This window comes from Paralichthys olivaceus, chromosome 22 (assembly GCF_024713975.1).
Source record: "Paralichthys olivaceus isolate ysfri-2021 chromosome 22, ASM2471397v2, whole genome shotgun sequence".
Classification (NCBI taxonomy): Eukaryota; Metazoa; Chordata; class Actinopteri; order Pleuronectiformes; family Paralichthyidae; genus Paralichthys; species Paralichthys olivaceus.
The window spans coordinates 7040570-7067790 of NC_091114.1; the positions used below are offsets into that span (position 1 = coordinate 7040570).

The window sequence follows — 27221 nt, forward strand, 5'->3', positions numbered from 1 at the left end:
GTAAGTACCTGTTAAGCCTCTCTGATGGAAGAAGGTCAAGAGAGGAGAGAGGAGGTGCTTCGTCCCAAAGCACGACGAAGAGAAGCACAGCCGGGCTCCTCAATTTCTTGTTTTCTTATCTCACCGTTTAGGAGAGGAAGATAAGGTAAGCAAACTGCAGTGAAGTACAGATGGGGAATGAATGATTTGCAATTAAATTGTTTTCATAAATAGGCCTTTAAACCATTTGCAACCCCCCATAAACAACTCTCAAAATATTTGTGTTCATCCACAGCATGTCCAAGACAGGAGAGAGGACCCCCTCCACAACTTCTGTCAACTCTGTGGTGTCAACAGACAGGTACATTAACACTCTTGTAAAAATCTCACTGTGCTTTTCTGTATTTGACACTGGTACATCTATCTAAGTGTTTGGTTGATGGCCCTGTTAATGCTTGATTCCAAACTTGTCTATACAAAGGGTAAATACGTTAAAAAGTGTTAACGTGACAATAAAAGTAATTCTTCTTCTTCTTCTTCTAAAAAAGGCAACAATATTCTTCTTTTCTTGAAAGTATTCATCTAAGTTTTTAAGAAGGTTTCCTAATATTTGACGATAATGCAAAATGTGCATTATTATTATATTTTCTTCATTTTAGCAAAGATGGAATCTCCCCAACGGGTTCAGTCTCTGAAACACCCAAGAAATCTTCAAAGAAATCCAAAAAAACCACGGAGAGTATGAACAAAGTCTACAACACCTTGCTCAACAGTGTTTTTGGAGCGGTGAGTAGCTGACTCCCATATTTTGTGAGGCACATATGCTGTATTTATGAAGTGGACACTCTCCCACTGCTGTGATATTTAACCTTTGACTGCACGGTGACTTTAAGGTTTTATATGTGGTAATATCTGTCATTTTAATACATCCTGCAACACTGAAAACATTTTCATAAAAGTTTGTTTTTGCACCGATGAAACTTACTGATAATTTAAAGTATAGATTTTTTAAATAACAGCCATACACTGAGAGAAGATTTCAAATTTCTAAAATATAGATATAGATCATTAGCTGTACGTCAGACATAAAACATCATGCAGGAGCGAGGTGGAAGTCAGGCCATGAACTTACAGCCTCATGCCTGATCTTTCTGGAGCTGCTAAGCCTGGTGTTGCTACAGTATTAGCAGCTCGTTAGTTGGGGATTATTGTCACATTTCATTTGGGTCATGCAGTTGAAGAGCACAACCAAACAACTTAGTTGCTTCAATTTGTAAACGCACGTATGTATCGTTGTGCTGCACAGGACAATAACAGGTGATTAATGATTACCATACTCTGCATGCTGTAGCTACACATTCTCATATATCACCATCCATCCCCGTTATTGTATATTGTTCCCATATTTAAAGTTGTACAGTGGTTGAAAATCTATGACATTATAGGCATTACAATTAAATCAAATTATTTTAAATTAAAAATGTGTGATTACTGTTCCTGCAGGAAAGAGAATTGGCTCAGGCTGAGTTAGATGGTAAGTCTCTTTGCCACATTACAATCATTAACATGTTAATAAAACCATCCGTCATCTTCAATACTGAAAATAATACATACAAAACAGACACAGATATGTATAATCTGAGCTGTTGTTATCTGAGCTGTTATAATCTGTGACCCTGGGACCTTTCTCACAGAGTTGCAGGAGGCATTCAAAGAGTTTGACTACGACCAAGATGGATACCTGAACTACAAGGATGTGGCTGAGTGCATGAGGACGATGGGATATATGCCCACAGAGATGGAGCTGCTGGAAATAGTGCAACAGATAAAGATGAGAAGTGAGCGAATTAAGAGCTGCTTTGAAAATTTGAAACATAAGTGAAAAGTGGCTGTAAAATATTCAGTTGTGCGAGCAAGTATAAAATGAAAATCTAGTTTTAGGTATTTTATCTGCCCTTTTACCTCTCCACAGTGGGTGGATTAATGGACTTTGAGGACTTTACTGAACTGATGGGACCCAGGATGATGGGAGAGACTGCTGACATGCTGGGACTCAAGGAGCTCCAATCTGCCTTTTTACAGGTCAGTCAGTCAATAATGAAGTTTTGAAGTTATTAACTCTGTCAAGTTTGTTTGTTATTTAGCAGAATTATGCAAAATCTACCAGAAGGATTATCATGAAACTTGGTGAAAGGATCGTGAACCCGTTTTCATTTTGGTGCAGATCCAAATACAAGTCTAGAGTCTAAATTTTAATGTGCTTTCATAAGGGGACTGTTTGGTCTTATGCAACGGTTTGCACACAACCGAATGCAATTCTAGTTGAAGTTATTAATTTAGAACAAGTTGAAAGAAAGAACTAGTAGGATGCATTTTATTAATGTGAAAAAAATCTTATGTAGCTCAGTCTACGAGTGAAAAAAACAATGCAGCTTTTTAATGAGATAAAGTATTGAAAGTGAAATTGTAGTGTTTTACTTTGAGAAGACACAAAGTAGGTTGCAGAGCATTTAGCTTCCAGGTAAGACCATTAAAATAAAGCAATTATTTGTGTAGCAATGTTTAATTTTTAAGTGACATGTCTCTAATAATTTCCTCAAATCCTATTGAAAGTTTGACCTGGATGGAGATGGAAAGATCAACCAGGACGAGATGAAGGAGGCAGTGAAGACGCTGCTAGGAGAGAAGCTGAAAAAAGGAGAACTGGAGGAGATCCTGAAGGAGCTGGACATTAACGCAGATGGAAACATTGACTTCGAAGGTGGGAATCAGACTATATTCTAAATGCTGATTAGAAAATGGATTACATGATGTGAGCTATTGAAGATGCATTAAAACACCACTCACTGGCTGCAGAACTGACCAAACTCTTCTCTGTCTTCTTTTTCCTTCAGAGTTTATGATGATGCTCTCCATTCGCTAGCTGCTGAAAAGACCGACCACATGGACACAATACCAAATATTCACATTTTGGTAACCACTCTTTGGTTGCTTAAGTAATAAGAATGATGCAGCACAGCATCAAATACACTTCATGCTGTCATCAATGGTTTTTGTAGTGGCAAGTTTTGCATATAAATCATGTAAATAAGACTAAAATGTTTTGCTATTTTAATAAAGAAATCTAAATCAGACTTGTTGTCTTTTAATGTAAAACATCCACAACACTATTTCAAGATAATACAACAAATAATTGAATTCAGTGATAACATTTGAACCTTTAATACAATTTTTTATTCCAAAAACATTTTTATTCCCTCCAGGTCACTGTTAAACAAACTGGAAATGATAAAATTACTATTATCACCTAGACAATATAAGTTAAATATAAATTAAATTCATGTCGCTTTTAAGTTGTTAACAACAATGCAGCTTTGAGTTTTGTCAAGTTTACTCTCATAGATTTGGAAAGGCCTTGCACATCCAAAAACATGGTGCATTCACGTCGATTTTACTCGACATCACGTCGAGTAAAATCCCTCAGGGCAACATTTGATGAACCAACCATCAGAATTTCAAATGATCTTCTACTTGAAAATCTACTGGCATAACACTATCGGTGAATAAATCTTCTTATTATAACATCAAACTATATGTGCACACAACTCAGGAACTTCTGCAACATGCAGCACATGTAATCTGCAGAAATCAATTAATTGCTGTCATGGAATAAGAAAGGAGAGATGGTTAACCCCATTAAAGTCCGATTGCATCAGTGTCTCAGGTGGAGAGGGGATGAGACCTGGGTTTTAACACATGCATTCGATATGTTAGTGTTTTCTTTTTGTTTCTTCAAAAATAAATTTGAAAAAGTCACATTTATCTTCTATACAAGGCATCAGAATGTAGCTTCGATGCCTTTATCAACCTTCAGCTCTCCAATTTTTTAGTCAACTGCAAAATTCCAAAACACCACTAATTTACAGTGCATGCAGCGTCAAGATGAACCACTAACAACAACTGGTCAAAATTAAAAACAAAAAACATCTGACGTAGTTTACCAGTCCTCTGCAAACCCTATTAACGTCTGTGTCATGCTTCTCCTGTTCACTCCTGGTATTAACATCTGAGAGATCCAATCACAAGTGCTTCCTAAATGTGTCTCCTGTGACCAATTGTTCAGATCTCATTTCCCCAGTCTGAGTTGTGTCCGATGACAATGTATTTTGTGTCTGTAGGAGCAGAGACAGAAGGAGCTGAATGAATCAATAAGCTGCTGCTCTTCTATGGAATAAGATTTTACTCATTTTAAAACAAAAATAATCTATTATGAGGTGGTCACAAATAAATCAATGTATGGACACTGAGAAGTGTAAAAATACTTTTGATTCATTATGAAACTGCAGCGAGTCAGTGGACGTCCGCTGAGGAGGCGGTCCTTCGTATATGATTACAACGCATTTGAATGCTTTTATACCAGAACTTAGAGATGATCACTTGTAATAGGATCACTCAGGACTTATGTTAAAACCCAGACTGACTGCAAGAATTGTCATGATGTTAAAGATACTTCCCATCGATACCCAAAAATATTCACTTTGTCTCTGACTTTAAATAAATGTATCACAAAATAAAAATGTTGACTCATCCGCTTCTCCTCCCTTCAGGGGAATGTTTGCTCTGTAGCTTTTTTAACCTTTCTGACAACTGCGCATCCATTAAGCGGCTATTGTAAACAAATGCATTTAAGTTTTCCAAGCATATGAGAACTTCTGCAGTTCATTTGTACATTTTGTGCCCTTTGAGCGTTGCTCACATTACCAGGGTTCAGGTGACACACACTGAAACTGCATGTGCTCTCAGTACTTCTGGATGCTGCTTTGGATTTAAAGCCCAAACCAAATGTTATAACGCAGCTTTGTGAGAATATCACACATAGATAATAGATGGAACTGTAAATGTGTCTGTAGCAGGTTTGTACTTAACCACAACATCATGCATGGGTGTTTTATCCAATGGTCAAACTGCAGTCACTAAAAGTCACATCACCCCTCACTGTACAGCCCCTAACACAACTAGCAAGTTGTTACTACACCTGTACCTCTTGTCTTTCTGTCAATATTAGACTCCACATACTATAAACCCACTCAATTTCCCTTCTTCCCTTCTCCTTCATTTCATTCCTTTCATCTGTCTACTGGTAGATAGATAAAGATGAATAAGCTTCTCCTATTTCATCTATCCACATTTTATAGTGTGTTTCATTGAGCAAGAGGACAACGCCCATCTTCTCTTTACAACTCATTGGTAATCTCATCAGCAAACTCAGCCATGATGTCATGCACCCAGATGTCTCGTTCCTCCTGCGAAGTGTCAACCAGGAAGACCGTCAACTTCCTGTCCCACGGGTTTGTGGCTTCCTGTAGGTTCTCCAGCTGGGCCACGAGTGGTTTCTTCTCCACGTGGTTCCTGAAAACGATGGAAGCTTCTTCTGACCACTGCCTCGGCTTCACTCCTGTGGAGAGGGACAGAGTTGTCAGATCAACTTCACGCACATGGATGACACAATATGAACACATCTGCATTATATAATAGAAACATCTGGCAGGTTATTGCCAGTGTCTTAGCAACAGAAGGTAAAAGAGTGGGTCTGCCGATTGCAGCTTTAATAAGCTTCATTTTTTAACAATGAGAACAAATTCTTTTTTTTACTGTCCCTCTAATCCCTCTTTTATATTTTTTTCAATTTGTCTCATAGAGGACAATTGCATGTGATATAGCCTCATGTAGAGTTTGGATATGACATTAGTATCAGACTGTATTGTAGCTCGACTCCACTCACCAGCCAGCTGAGCAGTGATTCCCTGAAATGGCAGCTGCCTGAACTCCTTGATCAGAGGTCGGAGCTGGGTGCAGCTGATCAGCTCATGTTTACCATAGTCCAGCTCATAGACAGACACCAAGCCATTGGTCAGAACTCCCTTCACTAACACACGATGCCAGCTTAGAGAAGAAAAGGATGAAGAGTAGTTACATTACTGGATATCCACTACACAGAAACAGGTCAGAAGTCTCCACAAATACTCAAATTAATTATCTACTAGATTTTTTCACTTGTACCAGCTGTTTTCACTAAATGAAATGACATTGCTTCACTCACTTGGTCTCCACTTTAGCAGCATATATCTGATTCTTCTCTATGTTGAGTGGTTTTTCTTCAGTTTTATTGTAGTACAGAATCATCTCTCCCATCAACACCACCAATTTGTACATATCTCTCCAGGGCTGCAGCACAAAGTGGCCCGGATGGCACGCCACAGATACATAGACATCTACGTTGTTTCCTGAGGAGAAGAAGATTAAATTAAACCTTTTTTTTCTGATTTCATCCCTTGGGGATTTTACCTTTAAAAGAGACATATTTAGCCTTTAATTTTAATCTCTCCTCTAGTGTGTTATAAATCTTTGTGTATGACAGCTCCTATCTTCCACAGATAAAACTGCTTCTTGTCAGTAGTAGCTTCCACACATTCATGATGTCTGGCTCACATTTGCAAAATGCCCATCTGGCCCGACTCCTTACAAAGCCAAGTAAAACGAGTGCGGATGTTGCGTTGGAAGCTACTCATTATAACAGAGTGGACCAGCTGGCCAGTGAGATCAGACTGGGCTTTATCAGGAGCTAAAACCAAGTTCTTCTGACATAAGGTGAAAAGTGGAGCTGCAGTATGAGGAAAGTGAGGTGTTTTCTGAACATTAGAGCATGTAAATCTTTTTTAGTAATAGTACCAATTAAAATGATGGACCTGAATATGAACATAAATAATAACTAATCAATTAAATGACTCTTTTGTTTAATATCATCATTACCAGCTGGAGGCAGCTCTAGTAGTGGTGGCAGCTGGACAGAGTTTGAGGGAGTTGAAGGCGTCTCTGGTGGAGTGGTGCGGGTTGTGGTTCCTCCTCCACCTCCTGCAACTCCTCTGTGACCCGGCAGAGCCCTTCGGATTTGAGGCTTAGCTGGGACAGTAGTTGATCTATTATCGTTAGTGGAGTCGCTGGTACTGGATGTCTTGGAGGATAAAGTGGCTGTGGAGATCTTAGCAGGGCTGTAAAATGAAATAAACAAACATGTGATTTAGTGTATAAGGTGATACATAAGGTAGACAATGATGCAGAAATATAGTTAAGAACAAAGGAGCAGAAACCTGTGGCTCGTCAGGAAAACATCTGGTTGATGTTTGAACAGGTCAGACTGCGCCATCTGATGGTTGAGGCTGCGGGCCGGGTCATGAAAGTTCTTATCAGTGAACAGGTGGACGTAGGTGCAGCGCTTGGTTTCATCTACCTTAGCAACCTTGGCGATAAAAAGTGAAAAATACACAAGGAAGGAAAATGGTGTAGGCAGGAAACAACAGAATCATAAGTCTTAGATTCTCAACCAGACAAACTCATGATAGTAGTAGTGTTCATTATTTTGACAAGGGCTGACAGACACTTACTTTCATGCTGCAGTCAGTGATGTTGAGCACTTTCTCTCGAAGCCACTGGACAGCATCTGGAGTCCAGGACCCAACACTGACAGCCAGGTCGGCTAGACAGCACTTCACAGCCTACACACATGTTGTTGGATGTCAGTACATTTAAATATAATAATAATCTCTGAATAGTCAGTTTCCATTGGCTGTCTATCATGGACACAGATGCTGACCTGCGGTGGGATAGCCATTAGGTCACGGAGGAATAGTGGTGGGATCTCTCTCAGCTCAAACACTTCTACAGATGCCTGCACACCCACGTCAATAAACAGGATGTCCAGCACTCTGCTGCCATGCAGGTTGGTGATCTAAAGACAGGGAAGGTACAGGATTAATGTTTTTAATCTGTAGCTCATACGTATAAAGAAAAGACACACATTTGTAAATCATGATAGACTTGGGATTACATAGCCAGGTAGTGAGATTTATGTCTTTAAAGATATAATGACTTAATGTATGTTATACATTTTGTTGACTTGTGTACTTACATTATCCAAAATGTTTCCATTAATGTACAAACCTACTGAAATCCACAATTTTATTCAAGGTAACGGGATGTGTCACTTTGGCCGCTTTTTATTTGCGTCATATTTGCTTTACAACTGACTTTGCCCATCTCTGCTTTAACTTCTGTAGGAAATCGATGCATGATCAAGGAAAATGATACTGCCAGCCAGCCAGTTGGCATGGATTAAAATTATTGTAATCCTCCATGATTTGTACCAAAGTCAAGTAGTAGAAAGTTATCGGCAATGATGCTGAAGAGAACAACTCCCATTATCCCAAGATGCTTCACAATGTTATCAAACCAGGTCATTTGTTTTGACTGGGAGATCCAGAACGGCCAAAATTACATACTGTACGTTTAAAACTTATTTTATAGCAATCGCTACAATAATCAACTGATGAACAAGGGATAAACTTTATCAAGTCTTATTTTTGATCTCGGCTCAATGAGGCAGCTACGACTGCCACTCCTGAGCAATTGTAACTGGATTCCTTCTGTCAGGAATAAGCTAAATCAAGCATATGACGACATATTTGATAATAATAATTTTTTTCTTAAGGTAACAGTTGTATCTTCTCACCTCTACACGGGACCATTTGCCTTTGTAGCGAGCCATACATCCTTTCCCACAAAAGGGTCTGGACACCAGGAACTCTGAAGTTACCTGATATAAAATAAAGATCACAGAACAGCACATTGAATCATCATGTCATGGAGAAAACAAGAGTTAGTGTCATGGATAAATGTGACCATATTTTCCCTGAACTGCTGAGGTGACTGAGTATAGCATGGAACTGATGCTTAATGCCTTCGAAAAAATTATACTGGAAAAGCTCACACATTTCACCTGTCCAGTCTGCTGCAGGTGTACACTGCAATTTGAATATCATATGCAAAATTAATGTAACCTCAGTCTGTTATAACCGGACCTTCTCCACGGCACAGTGTCGACACTGGAGGATAATTGAACACTTTAAAACTTCTGTTGCTATCTTCTAAAGTTGATTAATGCACTGTGAGTCTAGAGGGGGGATTACTGGAACAAATAAAGTATTTAAATGTTTCTGGCTTCAATTTTGGATTAGTGAGGAGCTCTTTCCTCATATTGGTTAGACTAAGGTACTATCCTGCTTATTTACAGGCTGCATATGCACTTTCTTCAAAATAAGAAGATCGGAACTGTAACAGACATTATCAGACTCCACGCTGTGTTTGTACCTTGACACTAATGTAGCTACCAGATAGGACAGCAGTGGCACATGTAGAAAAAGCACCCGCTCCACTATGCTGCCAACAGATTAAGTGGCTTGGTAATGTCTTAACTCCAGATTATCAACCTAATCTCAATCTGTCCACAACTCCGTCTGACGGAAGCAACACAGAAAACATTGGCACAAGGCTTTTTAAGCTTACTCTGCTCTCTTCTGAATAATATGCAGCCTGACCAAAAATGCCCAGCTAAGCTTATTTTCAGATACATAAGTATCTGAAAAGTATATACTTTTATCAACACGTGTTCTCCATTTAGAAATACTGCTTCTACATAAGTAAATGCACATAAATAGACACGCAGTATGCTGATGCAATTAAAGTAAGGACGTGTAAAGCTACACATAGAGAAGGCTGACGAGAAAGAGAAAATAACAGAGATAGAGCAAAGAGGCAAAATAAATATAGAGGTTATGTTCTGGAGCTATGAATGCAGTCTCTATAATGAAATCTATAACACAAGTAGAACTACAGTGTTTTTTACACATATAATTAGAATAGTATTTGTAATCCTTCACAACCCTCTCACTACAAGAACAGCAGTCCTTTCATCAGATGTTACAGTGATTTCCTGCCGCTTTACTGAATTATACAGTCTATTATATATATGAGGTAACTATAATTGAAATTTACCTACTGCCTCATTGATACTGAAGACATTAAGATCACAGAGAGTTGTTTTATTTCTTAAAGACTCTGTAGTTATTTTATTTTACGTTATTTTAATAAGAGTAAATAGTGCATTTACTGGTGGCTACTTTCTGTTCTGGATGAATACATTTTTGTACTAAAATGAGCATTTACAGCTGAACTACAGTGCTGTGAAATGTACTGAAATTAATCTACAGTGATTATGTTCTTTATAATGAAGGAACACGTCGACCTGCGCAACAGTGAATCTCAGTAATGTGTTTCTGGTCTTAACATCAAATAAGCCATCTTCAAACATGAACTGTTGCAGTGTCAGGAGATTATCTGCAGTTCAGTGCATGTCTGAAAGCAGCTTCTGTTTGTTATAATGAAGAAACATGGCAACCAGTACAACAGTAAATCTCATAATGTGTTTCTAAAAGTTTCATCAGATAGAGATGTTGAATGTAGCATGGTATATTAACCTGTGAGTGGAAGTATGTCTCTATATTCTCCAGTAACTCATTCAGCTTGGCCAGGCCTCTGGAGGGCAGTTGACAGTAGACAGTTCCATCTGAGCAGACGCTGCTGACGGTCACATTCATATAAGCGCTGTTCACCTGAGGAGAGCGACTAATAGAAGGTTAGTGTGCTGCATGCTCTCACTCACACACACATTATATAAACACATTTGTCTTCTGTACCTGTAACGGGCTTGCTAGCGTCTTGTCCTGCAAAGCTTTCATGCAGGCAGCGTTGATGTTGACATCATCATCCTGCGACGTGTCGTACAGGACGGCGAGAGGGGTCTGCCCTCTCTCTAGGATCTCAGCCAATAGGATCCTACCACTTGCCATCGTCTCAAACTTCTTCAGCACTGCAGGCTCCTGACAGAATGGCTCCAGACCTGGACGCACAGTCATAAGGTCACATAAATTTGATCCAGAAAACAAATGATTGTGAAGAAGGGAAAACAAGGACTGGCTGATGAAGTGCTGATTCACACTCACCTGCTAGTTTACACTTGGTCGCCTGGAAAGGCAGTTTGAAAAACTTCTCATTCAGCTCAAACACTTTGTTTTTGTTGATCACCTCTGAGAATCCATGATCCACATAGTAGGCCTAGAGAGTCAAAGGCAAAGACCCCAGAGATCATTAATACTTCCTCATTCTAAAACATATCATTCATTATTATTATTTGTACACACTGTTGGAACCTTCAAGTTTGGAGTGGTAAATAAGCAAAATGAAGTGGAATGAAAAAAATGCACATAGCTTTTTGTCCTAATCAGATGCAATAAACTTTTAATTAATTTCCATTGTTTCAACAACAACCCTGTAAAGTAAATTGAGAGGAAATCATTTTAATTTTTTATATATTAATCAAGTCCTCCTCATCCTTTCAATTCAGTTTTCATTTGTGCACTTTAACATTAGTATATTCTGTCCTGTGCCATTTGTATGGCCATCCATCACGGTTATTTTCTGTTTCTGACCTCTCACCTTGACCTTGTCAGCCATGACCTCACAGACTTGTGCCCTCAGGATCTCCTCTTCTTCCTCAGCTCTGACAGCAACAAGTTGGCCAGAGGATGGGGATGACAAAGGAGGTGGAGTACTTTGGTTCAGGCCATAAAACTCTCTCATCTCATCTTCCATGGTTTCCTGGGCCTGGGAGTAACCCTCACCAATGTACCTAAGAGAGTTCGACAGACATTGTTTCAGGAACTGTCAAATCTTACTGCACCATCCCACTTACAGTTTTCTCCTACCTGAGTATAACACCGTTGGTGTTGGTAGCCTCCACCACCAGCACAGAGGGGTACTCCTCTTTGGGAATTTGCAGAGAAGGCACCGCATGATTACTGAGCCTCCTCCCCAGCTCCTTCCTCACCCTCAGATCCTCTTCACTGGTCGAAGAGTTCCTCCTATTGCAGTTTTCATCCTCTCCTCCTCCATCTTCTGTGCTGCTCCTCCTGTACAGGATGGCCCTCTTGGGGTTGTCAGGCATCGGGTAGTCAATAGTGCAGATGTCGGAAAGGAGATGAAGGTTCTCCAGAACATGACTGGGCAGTTTGGTCTTGTAAATGAATAAAATAAAACAATTAATTGTTCCAAAATGTGTTAATGACATGTACATGATAGTGTTTTAAAATGTTACTGACTTTGTAGGTGTCCTGAAAGAGCTTGGGCAGTGCGTGTGCCCACAGACCGTTGGAGTACTTCATCAGCAACTCCTCCAGTTTCAGCCTCAGGTCGGGGCCAAGGGAGGCAGGGGAAGAAGGAGGGCTGGGGGATGAGGAGGATGATGGCGGAGACTGAGGAGAGGGAGAACCTGAACGAGTCAGGTGGGTGGTGGGGGGTCTCTGTTGAGCAGGGAAATGCAGGGGTTTATCTGCAGGGGTGTTTGATTTCGGGACAGGGGCGCTGGTGGAGTTCAGGTTAACGATGGGTGAAGGGGAGGATGTGGTGGTCTGTTCCTTGGCAGGGTAGAGGAGCAGTTCTGTTGGGTTGCTGCTGCAGGTTTTCTCTACCTGGAACAGGAAATGAAAAGAAATGATTATAAATAATCGCACATGACAACAAAGTCATGAAGCAGTTGCAAAGTATACAATATAATATAATACATTTTTAGACTTTTAGAATTTGTCATCATCTATACTGCTTATCCTTTTGAGGGTCACAGGGGGGAGCTGAAGCTAATCCCAGTTGACATTGGGTGAGAGGCTGAGTACCCTAGACAGGTCGCTAGCCCATCACAGGGCCAACATAAGACAAGCAACCATTCACTCTCACAAACAATATTATTTGTGATTATTATTTGGCAACAGAAATGCTAGTTATAAGAGTTAAATGTAAAATTAAAGCTTTAAAGAGTGCATACAGTGCATATGTGTGTCCAGGTCTCCAGGTCTTTGGCGGCCTCAGTGGGCAGGTCTTGTTTGTACAGCTCTCTGTAGATCTGAGGAAGCTTCGATACCCAGAACCCATTGCTGTACTTGGACAGGATCTCCCTGATGCGCCCCTGGACCTGCTGAGGGTTGTAGGGTTTTCCTTTTCCAGAGCTCAGGCTCTCGTTCAGATTCAAGGGTGCTGGAGAAAAGAAACACACAGGAGAGATTACACATGCTCATTTCATAGTGTGATAATGCTTTGATTTCTAGCTTCTGAAACTACTGGATTAGTTTTCTCCAAAACAAAGGAACTTGTCTTAGAATAGATGGAAGGGAAAGATTGAGAAATGATAATGAGGAACGCAAGATATTCTTAATTATTTCCATGGATTTGCCTTTACATTGACTGGAACTCCTCTTTACATTCAAATGAGCTAAATCAAGAGAGGAGATCACAGAATGTTCTTAATAGGGGGTCACAGGCTTTTAAAACCAGCAGCTTTAACAATTTCCTTAAAGGATCTGGAACTGCTGGACACTTTCAAATATGTTCTTCAAAACTTTGCAGCTTATTAGAGGCCAGTGCTTTTCCCAGGTGACACAGAACATGACCTTTCTTCAAAAGGTTTGTGGGAGAGGAGTTAAAGAGGAGAGAGCAAGGACACTTGGGACTGTAAAACTTCATAAACACTTAAAACAGATACACCTAACAGAGATGTGGTTTCCATTTGTTTCTTTTATACTGCACTAAACCATTACAGTTGGAGACGGACACGATTTGATATATGATGTCACAGCATGACAGCCACACCCCTTGCATCAACATTGCTGTTTATTTCAAGGACAAAAAAAATGCCTGAGCATTACAAAGAAAAGGCTCTCCTACTTACGACCAGTCTGTGGGGGGTTTCTGGAAAGGTGAGCTTGCACCTCTTTATGAAACCGTGATGGCAGAGTCATCCTCTTGTCTGACCTGGACAAAAGAGGACACATCACGGAGGAGGATAACTAGGAGCAGTGGAGAAGAATCTCTCTATGAGAAATCCAATTTGTATTATTCCATAAAATGTTACAAATAGAAAACAAAAAGTAAAGTAATGCAGTCAGATGGATTAGATTAAAGCTGGCACAAACAGCACCTGTTCGTTTACAAAGTGGTTTTCTGGAGCCTGCTACATTGAGGGCTGCACTTTTCTTTAGTTGTGCTTGCAATATTGAGAAACGTTCGCCGAAGGAACCTCGGAATCAAGTGTGGACAATGACTTGAACAGTATTTGCTCTTCTATCCAGGCACAGAATGGCCTCATCTACTAATGTCCCCTGTGCTGTCATTTTAACAGAAGTTTGTTGTTGTAATTCATTCATTCATTCATTTGCCAGGAATCTAATAGCACACACACACACACACACACACACACTGTCCATTGGAAGTAGAGGGATACAGAGAGATGTGCTGATTCACTCTGTGTCGGTTTAGAAGCGTTAATCTACCAGAGAATAGAGCGGGGATTAGAAAGGGCTCATGTCCCCCCTGCTCTAGGCTCGTGTCCTCTGCCAACACACCGGGCTCCCCACCCTGTTGCCCCATTGTGCTGCGAAGAGCCAGTGGGCCCATAGGACACCCATGGTGACACAGACAGAGGACTGATGTCAGTTGTTTTCAGAGGGGACAGGCGTACAGAGCCGTGGTTGGATGGAAGTGCAAGGGAGAAAAGGTCAATGAGCTGAATCTTGAATCACTTCAAAGCATTTAAAATAGATGATATCTAACAATGTTAGACAGTTTCTTTAACAACAATAAATCAGGTGTTTAACTCAATCCCTGTCAAGGTGAAGACAGTAGCTGTATGAAGACAAAGACCACAGGAATGATTTTCAAAAATATCTTTGTGCCAATGAAAAGTAAAAGGAAGGACGATGACAGAGTGGGAGGGTTTGTCTGTCTGCACAGAGAACGAGAATAATCTAGAGAGCACATCATCAGCCTAATGCTGAGTAAGCAGATGCAGAGAGGCCGTTTGCTCTCATGAACCAACCACCAAAGTTCAACCAGCCTCCCTTTCACCAACGACCTGATTCAGGTCAGACCACACAGTTGGGGAGGAGAGGAGGCAGAGCTGTCGGAAGAGACAGTACTGAGAGACAGCATTGAGAGACAGGGAAGGAATGAAGAGAGAGAGAGAGAAATAAAGAATATATATATTTTTCGTATTTGTTGTATGTAATCTCGATTCGGTATGAACACATGATAACAGAGACTTTGCTTTCATTTCTATCAGGTCTTTTCTCCTACTGCTAATCGCTTGTTTTGTCTAGTCTTCTGATAGTGAGTCACTGTATTCATACGTCTGCCCTGAAGAAGCAGCGCTGCTCGGAGGGCATATTGTACCATGTTGCCTTGTAATTCAAAGATGGCTGAAGCTCTTGACAAGTTGCCATCCCCTTCACCACCCTCTCCCTGCAAAAGTATGTACTGTATGTATTTTCTTATCTAGAAAATATCTTAAAATAACCCTCTGTCGTACTAGCTGTCTCATACTTTTATAGAAAATATTTTGAAAGCATGTTGCACATACAGGAAATTCTTTGGTACGATACCTGGCTTTTCTGAGCATGTGCACATTCCTCTTCTTGGATTTCTTAAGCAGTTTGGGAGCCTAGTTTTGACTTCCATAAATGATTGCAGTATAAAATCCCCCAAATTGTGAAACGGTTTGGTATAATTACTTGGAGATGAAGTTGGCCTTTTCAAACTAAAAGCCAGCAGAAATGAATTTGCAATTGCAAAATTAGTTTTTGTTGTATTTTCTTCTGTGCCAAGAAATGGTAAATCAAGTTCATTTACATTATTGTCTGAGACTAAATTGTATATAATTGATAAAATAAAAAGTGACTTTGACTCTGAAAAGTCACAAAATAATTTCTCGACTCGAATTTCCGCTCTGTTTCCAGCCTCTTACTCCCATCTTCTTCTAAACCGTCCTCTTCACTCACTTCTCTGCAGGTGGGTTCCCCTTCCTGTTGGGTGTGTTCTGATTGGACATCTTGTTTGCCTTGCTCTCTGACTGGCCATCCCTCATATCTCTGGCTTGTCTGGAGTCTCCATGTCCTGTCCCTCGGCCACCTCCTCCTCCTCTACCACCACCACGTCCGCGGTGGTTCGGCTGCCTCAGTGAGGTTTGAGGTTTGGCTGCACAGAGAGAGAATAGAAGCAAGCAAACAAGTCAAGTGAAATTATGGACCCCAAGTTAACAAACACTTGAGCCTGATTTTAAAACAGAGCAGTGTATCGATATGGAAGCCACAGTGTCATTTTGTAGATATTTGATGAATATCTGCACATGCGAGAGGTAGTAATAGCTTTAATAAGCGAGCCAGCAAGCAGCAACATCACAATATCCCAAATTACACATGGCACCTTCCTGAGAAATTCAGAATCATTGTTTTTGTGTTTTTGCTATAAGATTTGTTAATATAACTTCCAAAATACATTATGTGTGGAAGTTAAAGTGATGAATTAAACTACATGGCAAGAGCATATGATCTAAAATAGCATATGATATAAATATAGTATCCTATAAACTAGTTTTGTGTTCCTATAGCATTTTGCTCCTCAATGTAGGACTGGTGACATCACTACTAACACTACTGGAAGGAATAACTGTCAATATAACACAGAGCAGAATTACTGTATGTGTTTCATGATTCAAGCACAGCATGACATGACATTTCTGCTGAGTGACATCACCATTACACCTTGTTGTGCATAGCCCTTAGTCATTTCCACTCCACACTCCTCTTCATCTTCCCCCATTCCTCCTCCTACAGTTCTTTTTGTTGTCACTCTTTTCTTCATCTTGCTTTTTCCCAGCAGGGTCTAGAACTTTCTCCTGCTTTCTCATATTCTATCTTTTAGAGAGATTGTTGAATCTCATTCAGTCTTTTCAGTGACAAAACAGCAACGAGCCAGTGAATCAGTGAACATCTTAAAAACTCAAAACTAGGCAATTTCGACTTCGCTTGTCTCCCTGAGTGGATATATATGCTTAGCCTATATGTGCTACTTCATCAGTAAATAAATACGACAAATCTTCCAGAGACCCACAGATGTTACAGAAACTCAGCAGGTACACATGCACACAGGCACAAGCTTAATTATCATGCAAATATAAGCAATAGACAAACACACACACACACACACACACACACACAAACATGCATCAGACGCCACGTCACCTCACCGGTGTGGACACACAATCCTTGGCCTATCTTTGTCTGAATATAAACATCCCCAGATGGTGTAGGAGAGAACAAGAGGGAGTGAGGGAGGGAGAGAGGTTGATTTGCGAATCAGCTGCTTTTCGCTTGCAGCTGAGTCTCAGCAGCTATAGGCTCTATTAGCCTCAAACCTCAACACTCTACCCCACTCTCCCTCTTTCTGACTCCCTCCTTCCCTGTCATCTGTCCCCTCCCTTCTTACCATTTCACCATCCTACTGCCTTTCTTTCCCGCTTGCTGCCACTGCTCCCCTCTCCTTTTCTCCTTCCTCTCTCGCCTCTCTGCACTACCACCTCCTGCATCCTCTTCTGACTCTTTAAGAAGATTCTGCAGCATCACAATCATATGGAGGTTTATATGCTGCAGTGTGTGCATGTGTTTTTATTAATGCACGTTTGGATATGTGCATGTCTGGTACTTTTTATGAGTGTGTTTGTAGAGCAGACATTAAATAAAGGTTTAGACGTGCATGTGTACATGCACAGTACATGTATGTGTATGCTGACATCTTTAAACACTGATACCTGAGTAGCCTAGAAAATTGTGCATTGCTCTGCTTAGGTGTGTGTGTGTGTGTGTGTGTGTGTGTGTGATATTCTTGGAACTGCAGGTCTCCACAGAGCAACAGTTAAAATAGGCCAGTTATTCATCCACACATAGATTCACAGTATTTTTCTTAGGTTCCATTGTCACAGTACTGATACACACACACACTGGACACTTTGTAATTCTCCCCTGCTGCAGTCCTGGTGCACTGTAGCTCAAGCCCCAAGAGGAGCCAGGGAAAGGTTGGGAAAATGTGGTTGTTGTGGATGCCAGAGACGTCACAGTAGAACTCAATATATATGTAATTTCACGCAAAATCCAATTGCAGATGATTTCTTCTTATTGTGCCCACATTTATTTGCACTCCTTGACAAAGAAAAGCGAAATACTGATAAAAGATAAAAGTCTTCTTCAGCCTTCAGCCCTAAAGCTGTTTTCAGACACGACCTATGGGTAAAATCTAGAGCTTTCAAAGATGATGCATTTATATTTAGGTTTAAGATACAAAATATAAAGTACATGCTACATGTATACTCCTTCAATTTAAGCAGGAACTGCTACATTTAATGCAACTATCCATCCATTATCTATATAGCTTATCCTATGAGGGTCATAGGGATGCTGGAGCTAATAACATTGCAATACCTAACTGATTTACAGCCAACTCGTGACACTGAAGATGTAAGTTAAAAATAACTGTATCACTGGAAAGTGCTGTAAGATTACAGGTGGTGTGTGCAGCTTGTAAACTGGATTACATTCCTTTTGGATACTATAATGAAAATCACATTGAAAATTACATTAGGGCTATTACCTTGCCATTTCTGTTCCTACCTAATTTACAGTAAGCATCAACTTGTTGACTGTTGAAGAAATTGTGAATTCCCACATGCACGAAGGCTGTGTGATCTGTTTTCAAACACTCCTCCTAAAGAAATGGCTGTGCAGCTGTGCAACTGCCCCCAAATTCTGAGTAAATCTTACCATTGAGGACAAGTGGTGCTGCTGGTTTGACCCTCATCTGGGTGTTGACCAGGTGGGGTCGGCCTGTCTTCTTGGAGCTGCGCTGGCGAGCCACCACCTTGGCTATATGGGACGTCTCATTGGCCCCCGAGGCAAAATAGACCATCTGAGGAGAGAGAGGGTTACACGGATATATAATATCAAAAACTGATCACAAGGTCGATGAAGCTGTTGACTCCACTAGCCACACAGGATAATTATTTCATGCTACTTAATGGATCACTGGCATCATCATTGTTTTAACCTGACTGGGTAAATGGGAAAACATTTTTAACTAATTACTAGGACATTGAGAAGGTTGAGGCAGACTGTCCTGGCAAGTAAACTATAGCTATGGTCCATATATTTGAAAGAGGACTCCTTTCCAACATGTTTAATTGAGTTTTGGTTGTGACATACAGTAATTGGATACCTTCCTGTATGGGGCGCTCCAACAACACTCAGACACATTTAAAACGGATCCATATATTGTCAGAATCCCACAAAGAATATGCCATCATCATTTGGGCAAAGGTCATTACTGTATAGGAGCTCTTACTCTAACAAATACTGGTAAACAAACTGCTGTCATCAGCTTATGAATTTCATCTGGATTTGTTATATGAGCTATATCATAAATGTTTTGTGGCACTAGTCAAACAAGGCACACACACACACCTCTCCAGAGCGGTTGCGCTCCATGCGAACAACTGACGACATGCCAGCTAGCAGTGTGTCCAGGTGGTTGTGTCCCAGTTGTTTGTGTGGTATCTGCTCTCCGGTGAGCTCCTTGTACTCTGACTGTAGACGTGACAGCGACACTCCATTCTTGTTGGCCTGGAGGATGGCCCGCAGCATCTTCTTCACCAGCTCCCTGTCAGCCATCTGAAAAAGATGCAGCTCCTTTGTAAGCAATCAAAAACTCCATATAAAGCATGTAAACAAAAATATACAACACAACAACGACACTATGCCATGAACTCAGCTTTAGCTTCCATCAGCTTGCATTTAGATTGAATACACCCTTTGGGTCATTGGCTTACTGGTTATAAAAGTTTTTTTTTAGTAAGCAGTGTGTTTAAGTAGTATTCCATTCATCTGTCTTTTAAGTAGGCATTTATTGGTGGATTAGCTCTTCCAAATTATCCCACCAAATCACCAGGTGATAAAGTGTTACCCTGAACACATTGCTTTGTACAAGTGCTTCAAGTTCAAGATACTCCCGATTAACTCCTGTTGTGCAGCCAGTTATACTCCGCCCCTTTAGAAGTGAAAAACTTTCAGTTTCTATTCTAGTCACCCTCTACGGGAAATAATAAAAAACAGTGCAAAGTACAAATCAGTACATATGTTTGATATATTAAAAATACCTGGAAATTGGAAACCCAAGAAGAACAGTGATGAAGAAAAAAATGTGAGAATACGTTTCACTGAAAAACAAGTGAACTGGACTTGTCGGATAAACACTTTAGTGCCACTGATTTAGCCACTTTGTGCACATGAAATGTATAACATTCAGCAGAGCACGAAAGGTTTACAACACTTCACCTCTGTGTCTGACAGAGAACACTCTGTTTAACTTGAATATGTGTGTATGAGATGTAGTTTGTTTTATATTATGTTTCATATTTTGTATCGGTTTTATATTTTTACATTTTGCTTGGTGTGTTGTGTGCCTGATACATTGCTGATATAACACACGGAAGTTCTTTTATCTATCTATCCATCTATCTCTCTACCTACCCATCCATCCAGATCTTTCTATCTCTCTCTCCCTCTCTCCCTACCCATCCATCCATCCATCCATCTATCTCTCTCTCTAGCTACCCATCCATCCATCCATCCATCTATCTATCTGAAGAATTATAACTAAACGGTGACTGCGCAGTGATCAAGTTGAATGTGAGAAGTCTCCGTGTAAACAAGTGAAGTGTTCTCATGGACGCTGTCTACTCCAGCACTGAGGCCACTTGTTGATTTGTTCGGCTCAGCGAAACTCAGAGTGACGTAACGCGTCGCACTCGGACTCCACGCCCTCAGTGAGCACTGAACTATGTGGATGAAGTTTCTCTTTCTTTTTTAATTCTCTGAGTAACCCTGTGTGTCCCCGCTCCAGACAGACACACTCACACACTCACACACTTCTGGACTCCACGAAGTGTCCGCGCAGGAAAACAACACAGCGCGCGACACCGAGTTAAATCCTCCACGGCAGCGGTTCGTCAAGCTCGCGACCGGATGAGACCTTCGGTATGAAGGCACATGAACATCCTCTACAAAATAAAACGATCACGCCCTCACGGAATGGCTGCTGCGATGCACACCAGTCACACACGGTATTATTTTGAAAGTCACAACCAGAAACACATATTTGTGTCCTAGTTGGCTTGAAGGTTTTCGAGCCATCCTGGCCGGGACTGTGGAAGAGGGGGAAATGATCACCTGGTAAAACTTTGCAAAGTGATTGTTGTAAAAGTCAATAATAATAGCAACGACACAAATGATAGAAAAAGCACCATACCTTGCTCTGAAGCGCCGGCACGGTGAGGTCAGGATCGGGTCCACTCGCTGTCACCGCCGCGGGGCTGCGGCCGGAGCTCTGTCCCCGTGTGTTTGTCAGCCGGTCCTCTGCCTGCCTCTCCTCCGCCTCCTGATTGGTCCGCTGTGCCTGGGCCTCCGTCTGATTACACGTCAACGTGCATCCAGAGACACGTCTCCTGTCCATCACCTTCTGCTGTGGGAGTGTAGCTGCAGTGTGCTGAGCTTTTACTTCTTATCATCCAATCTTTCTCACTGCTCTTCTCTGACAAGGCAAACATGTCCACACAACCTCTTATCCTCGTAAAATACATTAGAGTATTAAAGCAAAGCAGATTAAACACCAGTAACAATTATTCCCATTATATATTCATCTGCGAAAAGATGGCATCCGAATAGTTTTCTGACTTTGGCCTCTCATAATGAAAATCTGGAAGCTGGAACTATTTTTATTCTCTAGTCTACTTTATATTCGGCAAACTATTTTTTGAATGATGTTTGGTTGCACATTTAGGCTACATGCATCTGCCATTCCCATTACTTGATTCTCTGTCACTAACTACGTTTAAACTATGGTTCTGCTTAAATATCTAATGGATAAATTAGTGATAAGACTACATTTGGTTTAAAAACCTCAGATAATATTGATTAAGCTTTTCATTGTGTTACTTTGACCCCTTTCCCCCAATCATTCTTATCAATGGATTGAATTGAAATCTCACTTAACAAGCACCCTGTGTGCTGAGATTTACAGATTAGAGAGCAAAAAGCTCTGTGACAATGGGAACACTCAGGACCTCTCATTGATTCCTGTTTTTGTTTATTTTACACTTATAATTTACACTATGATTAAACGTTTTTAACTAGAGGTTATTGTACAGCTTTTGTCACAGCTTTGGTGACAATAATGACAGCACAGGGCCAAAAAATAAACCACAATAAGTAAAAAATGCAAGAGAAAGGCAACAAACCCCATCACTGCAGAGGACTGTGGGTCTACAGCTGAGTGATTAATCACGAAGTCCACACGGCCACTGGGGGCGCTAAGTTCCACTCCCCCTTCTTCTTCTTCTTTTATCTTTGGGCTGTCAGGCCACCGGAAGTGACCTGTCAAAACCGGAACAGGCTGGAGGATTTTCCAAGCTAGGTTGCCAAAAAAATAACAACAGGGTTTAATTGACTGTCTGCATGTTCGGACCAAGGAGATTTATTTAAAGTCAGGGATCTCTGTGTATGCCAGGTGGGTGAAGTTACAGAAAGCTGATATTTTATGTTCGACGTTAACTCGCTGTATGACTTTAGCTTTCTTGCTAACGTTGGCAGCCCAATTGTCAAGTGGTTCAACGTTAACAAAGCTAACAAAGCTGAAATCTGATTCCCAACTAAAGCGTTAGCTGAGCTGTTTTAAAGTAGTGTCGTGCTTCAATGTCTATTTTAGAGCGTGACTCAAGCTAACGATGCAGTGCCATATGTCCAACGTTATATAGCTGTATTGCCATCACTGTATGTTTCCTATGTCTCCATTTATTTCTTTGTCCTTTTTTTGTCAAGAATCTTTTGGAACCTGTGATGCTATACCTAACCCATATGTGGTTTTATGGCAAACAAAACAAGCAGCTAAAAACAATTCGTTCCAGGCCTTCAAAATAACAGCTGCAAGCTAGCTAACGTTAGCCATCGTTTGCCAGCTGGTGACTGACTGTATGGTTAAGAGTTCATTGTTGGCATTTGTTAAATGGTTAATCTCACAGTACATGAAATGGTTAAATGTATAAAGAGGTTATATAGAGGTTGGGCTAGTTAATTGAGTGGACTCAATGAAAACAGTAAAGCTAGCATCTGTGGGAGACAGCAGCTAGTTCCCCATCCTCCCTCCTCTTTCAGTGACGTGACAGACCTCTAGGATCCCTCCCTAAAATCCTCCTCATGTATTGTCCTTCTCTCCCGGAGAAGAGGAAGGAATGTGAAAACAGAGGAAAAGTAGCATTTGAATCGTATCTTAATACTGGAGGTGAAATTATACTAATTTTCAATCATGGCTTTAAACAGGCGACATTCCTATACCCCCAGGGTGAGTAACATGATCAATACTCATCAAATAATGTTTTATTTAGTGCATCAATGCTCATTTTGATTCATGCATTTGATCATTAGAAGTTGTACCATTGTTATTTAAAAAGCAAGAGTTTGTGACACTCACCATAAAGTGGTTGTAGGTTTGCATCTTCATCAGATAAAATCTGTAATAATGTTTTTTTGGAAAGTCTTGATTATCCTGTATGGAAGATGAAATTCCTGTCCTTACGTTTAACCCATTGTTCCTATTTCACTGCTTTCAGTTGTATTCATTTTAGAGGATTCTGTAAAACTGTCTCTGCTTCTCTTAAACTAACAAAACCCTTTGCCACAGCATCTACCATAGAGCTTTGATAAACCCTTTTCCATCCAGTTTTCTGCCCTGTAGTTTAAAACTGTGAGTCAGCATGAATTCACATGTCCCTACAGCTCTATTAAAGGATTACACTCAACCGCAGTCCTAGTTTGTCCTGAATGAGCATCTTTGTGTGAGCAAGGCAGAGATATGGCTTGTTTATAAGGAGGTCTGTTGAGACCTAGACATATGACTGGGTGCATGATTGTGTTTCTGTGCTCTGTGGCCTTAGGACTAACTTGTTACCGAACATTTTTAATGAGAGAATTATGGGGCATTATAAACAACACTATTTATCCTTGAATTTTAGAGGTCTGATAGATAATATTAGAAAAATCTCATACTCTTCTTAAGCTTAATCTATTTGATCAGAATTAGTTCACATAAAAAAGATAAAATGTCTAAGACATTATGACATGTTAACAATAAATTCTCTGAAATTAAATGACTTCACCCTTCTTCTTCATTGCCACCTTGCTCCACCACACTCCTCACTCTCATTGGTAACTAACCTTCCTCTTCTTTCTCTTTCCCCTTCAGCTGACCAGCGCACTGATCAGCAAAATGAGCAGTGCAGGAATAGTGGAGAGTGGTAAACCTCCAAAGGTGGGTCAACTCTCAAGAAAAAAAAAAAAAGAAACATAAATAAAGAAATTACTTTTAACTAGAACATAACAACTCACTCTTCTTGTGTTTACCTTTTCCTAGATTGGCTCTACAGTAGAGGTGACAGGGAAGGGTCAGCGCGGCACTGTCGCCTACATCGGCGCCACCCTCTTTGCCTCTGGGAAATGGGTGGGTGTTATACTTGATGAGCCAAAAGGCAAGAATGATGGCACCGTGCAGGGGAAACGCTACTTCACCTGTGAGGAAAATCATGGGATATTTGTCAGACAGTCGCAGGTTAGTCAAATAAATATGTTTTGATGTAATGATGTAGTGTATGTTGTGCTCACAAGTGTTGTGATCATGTACACTGCAGTCTGCTTTCAACCATGTAATCACATGGATTGCTTCACATGCTTGGTTGAGAGTGGTTTGGCAGCATGGTTGTCATTGTTTTAACAGAGACGTAACTTTTAAAAATAAGGATTTGTCCAATACGACAGTTGATTAGAACATAAATTATTAAAACATACAGCAGGGCTCCAGAGTGGGACCAAATATTTGTGAAGTGTGACAAAAAATGTTCCTTGGTCACACTGGCCAAGATATATCGAGTGTGTCTCATAAAGTGTGAATACAGGATTAGAACTGTGGGCCCATGCTATAAAACAATTAGTGCCGCTGCGTACCAATAAATTCCTGGATCTATAGGCAGTAATACTCGTAGTAGTACAGTTTAAGTCATGATACCAATCCCTAATGCTAGTAGGGAGTGTCAGTAGTTTTATATTTCTGCAAAACATTTCTATTTCAGCATTTACTAATAAAAAATTAAAGGTTCTTGTTACTGCCTCTGCCCCTTGATGCTTGTATGTTGTTGTGATCACATTCTTGTGTGTGGGTGTGTGTGTACGTATAGCTTCAGGTGGTGGAAGAGGGCTCCAGTGCCACCTCACCAGATACTCCTGAGTTTGCTCTTGCCAAGATTCTCAGACAAAAAGGTAAGACAAGAACACAGTTGCGTCTGAAATTCGTACTTAAAGTGGCACATCAAAGTGAATAATAATAACAGTAAATGATAATATGGATACTTAATGTTTCCTCCAGAAATTCCAGAGACTCCAAAAACATCCAAACAGGTAGGCAACAATCTGCTGCCTTTGTTTTTTATTTGTTATATAATTATCTTTTTTTGTTTTCATGACTCAGCTTTAGAATATTTAAAGGTAATACCTGCCCTGTCCAGAGCAGTTATACTGCTTTAAATGTACGGAACAAACTTAATTAAACCTATTAAAAGCAAATAAATAAATTTCAAAGAGGGGTGATATGACTATCAACCCTCTCTCTGACATATGCAGTGTTTTCCTGACCAGAAATGCTTTGTGTTAGTTTTTGTCTTTTTTTTTTCCCTTTTAATTTCACTTTATAATTTATCTGTTGTACCCTCTTTATATACAGTCTATGGTTTTACCTCAGCTTTGGGTTGATGTCCCATTTGTGTTTTTCTGAATACTTTTCACAGACACCAATGAATGTTAAGAAGGTAGAAATATTTCAATCTAAAATATTTTCTTTGCTTTGGTTGTTGCTAATCATACTAATGTGCGGACTCACATTTTGCACATCACTTATTGATCATTCATTTTCACAGTTTTCTCTTTTTGGTTTTGTGCACGAGACGTTTTTCGTTTTCTCACTTTTACTCATTTTATTCCGGTGAAATCATCCAGCATAAAAAACAAAAGAACAAAATTATGACCATGTTAAATTCATCATGATGGTGTCTTTGTCCACTTGGCCTCACAACTAATTGAAATTTTGTCACAGTTGTGACTTTGTTGCATGAATTCACACGTCTTGTTCCTTGATTCATGAAGAATAACTTCTTTGAAATATTGCATGCCGCCTTCAGACCTGTGCTCAGTGGAATAAACTAACAGATGTATGCTTATTATGTGCTGCTTATCTCTTATCTTGCGTCACCACTGGATGTGTGTGTATATCTGTGTGTGTGTCCATCCCTCTTTCTGCAATCACCTCCTCCTCTCCTCCAGTCTACTACCCGCCGCTCTGCCAAGGTGAGCTTGTCTACAGTGGGCAGGGGAGGTGCTTCAAAACAGAATAATTTAAAACAGGAGTTCCTTCTAAAACGCTTTATTTCACTATTTCAACTTGTGAGGGTGATAAGAATACAGCTTTGAATATCTTGAATGCTTCAGAAAGCCAAGGATTGTTTTTTGTCTAGTAAGATAAGAAGTATGTGTTTTGGAGAAGGCAACCAAGATTATATTAGTTTAATAAGCACAACTTTGAGAGTACAATTATGTTGAGAATTTCACAACATTTTTCCTTTGAATAATGATCCTTTGCATTGTTGCTGATGCTGTTGACATACCTTCCACCTTATAAATGGATTCAGCATGACTGCACAGTCAGACTGTTCAGGAGGGCCTCTTTTTTCCTATTTCCATTTCCTACTGAAGAGATAGTTGCTATAAATGATATCGTCTTTTATTTTGTGAAAATGTAGTGGCAGTCAGATTAGACGTCAGCACATTGTAATTTATCTATTAAATTAATAAAAAGCGTTAATAATCACTTGTTCTTAGAGAAAAAGATTCTCCTGTATATAATTCTGCATATAATGTTTATTCACTGTTATGTTTACAAAGATAATGATTATTTCGTATGACACAAAGCAACATGCTAAGTAATATATTTTTTTGCTTGTTTTATGTGGATTTGTAACCATTACATGTATAACATAAGAATAACTAAAACACTGTCTTAAAATCTTTTGGTGTAGAAGAAATCAACAGAAAAAGATTCAGTTTTGTATTAGCAGACTTATTTTGCAGTTTAAAAAATAACTGTTTAGAGTCCTAACACAATTTTGATCGCACTGGCAGTGGAGCACGCCACGTCTCACACCTGCCACATCCCTCCCCTCCCTCTTGGTGCGTTCCACCGGCCGCCCCAGCCTGCCACTGACGGTACGCTCTGTCATGTCAGAGAACATCACCTGCCGTTTCACAGGGAGTGGTGACAGGGAGTGGTGA

At 40.2% G+C, this 27221-nt stretch overlaps 3 protein-coding genes across 30 annotated transcripts in view; 2 read left to right on the forward strand and 1 right to left on the reverse strand.

Annotated features, from left to right (window-relative positions):
- On the forward strand, positions 1-3113 carry LOC109634716 (calcium-binding protein 2-like). Its single transcript, XM_069518624.1, has 8 exons — positions 1-145; positions 275-340; positions 639-765; positions 1483-1513; positions 1674-1817; positions 1952-2061; positions 2593-2740; positions 2874-3113. The coding sequence occupies exons 2-8, from the start codon at positions 276-278 to the stop codon at positions 2900-2902; spliced, it is 654 nt and encodes a 217-aa protein (XP_069374725.1). The 5' UTR covers positions 1-145; position 275; the 3' UTR covers positions 2903-3113.
- On the reverse strand, positions 3109-22226 carry tdrd7b (tudor domain containing 7 b). Of its 4 annotated transcripts, XM_069518621.1 has the most exons (21): positions 22094-22226; positions 21106-21387; positions 19263-19469; positions 18567-18711; positions 15753-15948; positions 13649-13731; positions 12749-12957; positions 12030-12398; positions 11637-11944; positions 11368-11560; positions 10875-10986; positions 10569-10771; positions 10350-10484; positions 8546-8629; positions 7631-7765; positions 7422-7532; positions 7128-7276; positions 6790-7028; positions 6080-6263; positions 5762-5922; positions 3109-5434 (listed from the first exon to the last, which is right to left on the reverse strand). In XM_069518621.1, exons 2-21 carry the CDS (start codon positions 21307-21309, stop codon positions 5214-5216), a joined length of 3648 nt encoding a protein of 1215 aa, XP_069374722.1. In that variant the 5' UTR covers positions 21310-21387; positions 22094-22226; the 3' UTR covers positions 3109-5213. The 4 variants fall into 4 exon arrangements, with proteins under 4 accessions (XP_069374722.1, XP_019950949.2, XP_069374723.1 ...); XM_020095390.2 differs by lacking the exon at positions 22094-22226 and having other exon boundaries at positions 21106-21986; XM_069518622.1 differs by lacking the exons at positions 21106-21387; positions 22094-22226 and adding an exon at positions 20723-20847.
- Positions 22204-27221, forward strand: part of dctn1a (dynactin 1a) — a 12716-nt gene continuing 7698 nt past the window's right edge. For 2 of the 25 annotated variants that reach the window (XM_020095758.2, XM_069518609.1), the window contains exons 1-8: positions 22215-22362; positions 24094-24159; positions 24262-24456; positions 25079-25160; positions 25267-25298; positions 25685-25705; positions 26217-26240; positions 27072-27155. In XM_020095758.2, coding sequence (XP_019951317.2) covers positions 24118-24159; positions 24262-24456; positions 25079-25160; positions 25267-25298; positions 25685-25705; positions 26217-26240; positions 27072-27155 — 480 coding nt within the window. In that variant the 5' untranslated portion in view covers positions 22215-22362; positions 24094-24117. Of the gene's footprint in view, positions 22363-23045; positions 23194-24093; positions 24160-24261; positions 24457-25078; positions 25161-25266; positions 25299-25684; positions 25706-26216; positions 26241-27071; positions 27156-27221 lie in introns of those variants that run through there. The other 23 variants (XM_020095755.2, XM_020095757.2, XM_020095756.2 and 20 more) reach the window with 17 other exon arrangements.

What these genes read in the sequence shown, in the direction of transcription:
- LOC109634716 (XM_069518624.1), top strand. Translation starts at nt 276, where the DNA reads ATGTCCAAGACAGGAGAGAGGACCCCCTCCACAACTTCTGTCAACTCT. An exon ending in GCAACAGATAAAGATGAGAA is followed by an intron (nt 1,818 to 1,951) that starts GTGAGCGAATTA and finishes ACCTCTCCACAG; the next exon opens with TGGGTGGATTAATGGACTTT. An exon ending in TGGAAACATTGACTTCGAAG is followed by an intron (nt 2,741 to 2,873) that starts GTGGGAATCAGA and finishes TTTTTCCTTCAG; the next exon opens with AGTTTATGATGATGCTCTCC.
- tdrd7b (XM_069518621.1), bottom strand. Translation starts at nt 21,309, where the DNA reads ATGGACAGGAGACGTGTCTCTGGATGCACGTTGACGTGTAATCAGACG. An exon ending in CCTGGACACACATATGCACT is followed by an intron (nt 12,399 to 12,748) that starts GTATGCACTCTT and finishes TTCCTGTTCCAG; the next exon opens with GTAGAGAAAACCTGCAGCAG. An exon ending in GCTGCTAAAGTGGAGACCAA is followed by an intron (nt 5,923 to 6,079) that starts GTGAGTGAAGCA and finishes TTCTTCTCTAAG; the next exon opens with CTGGCATCGTGTGTTAGTGA.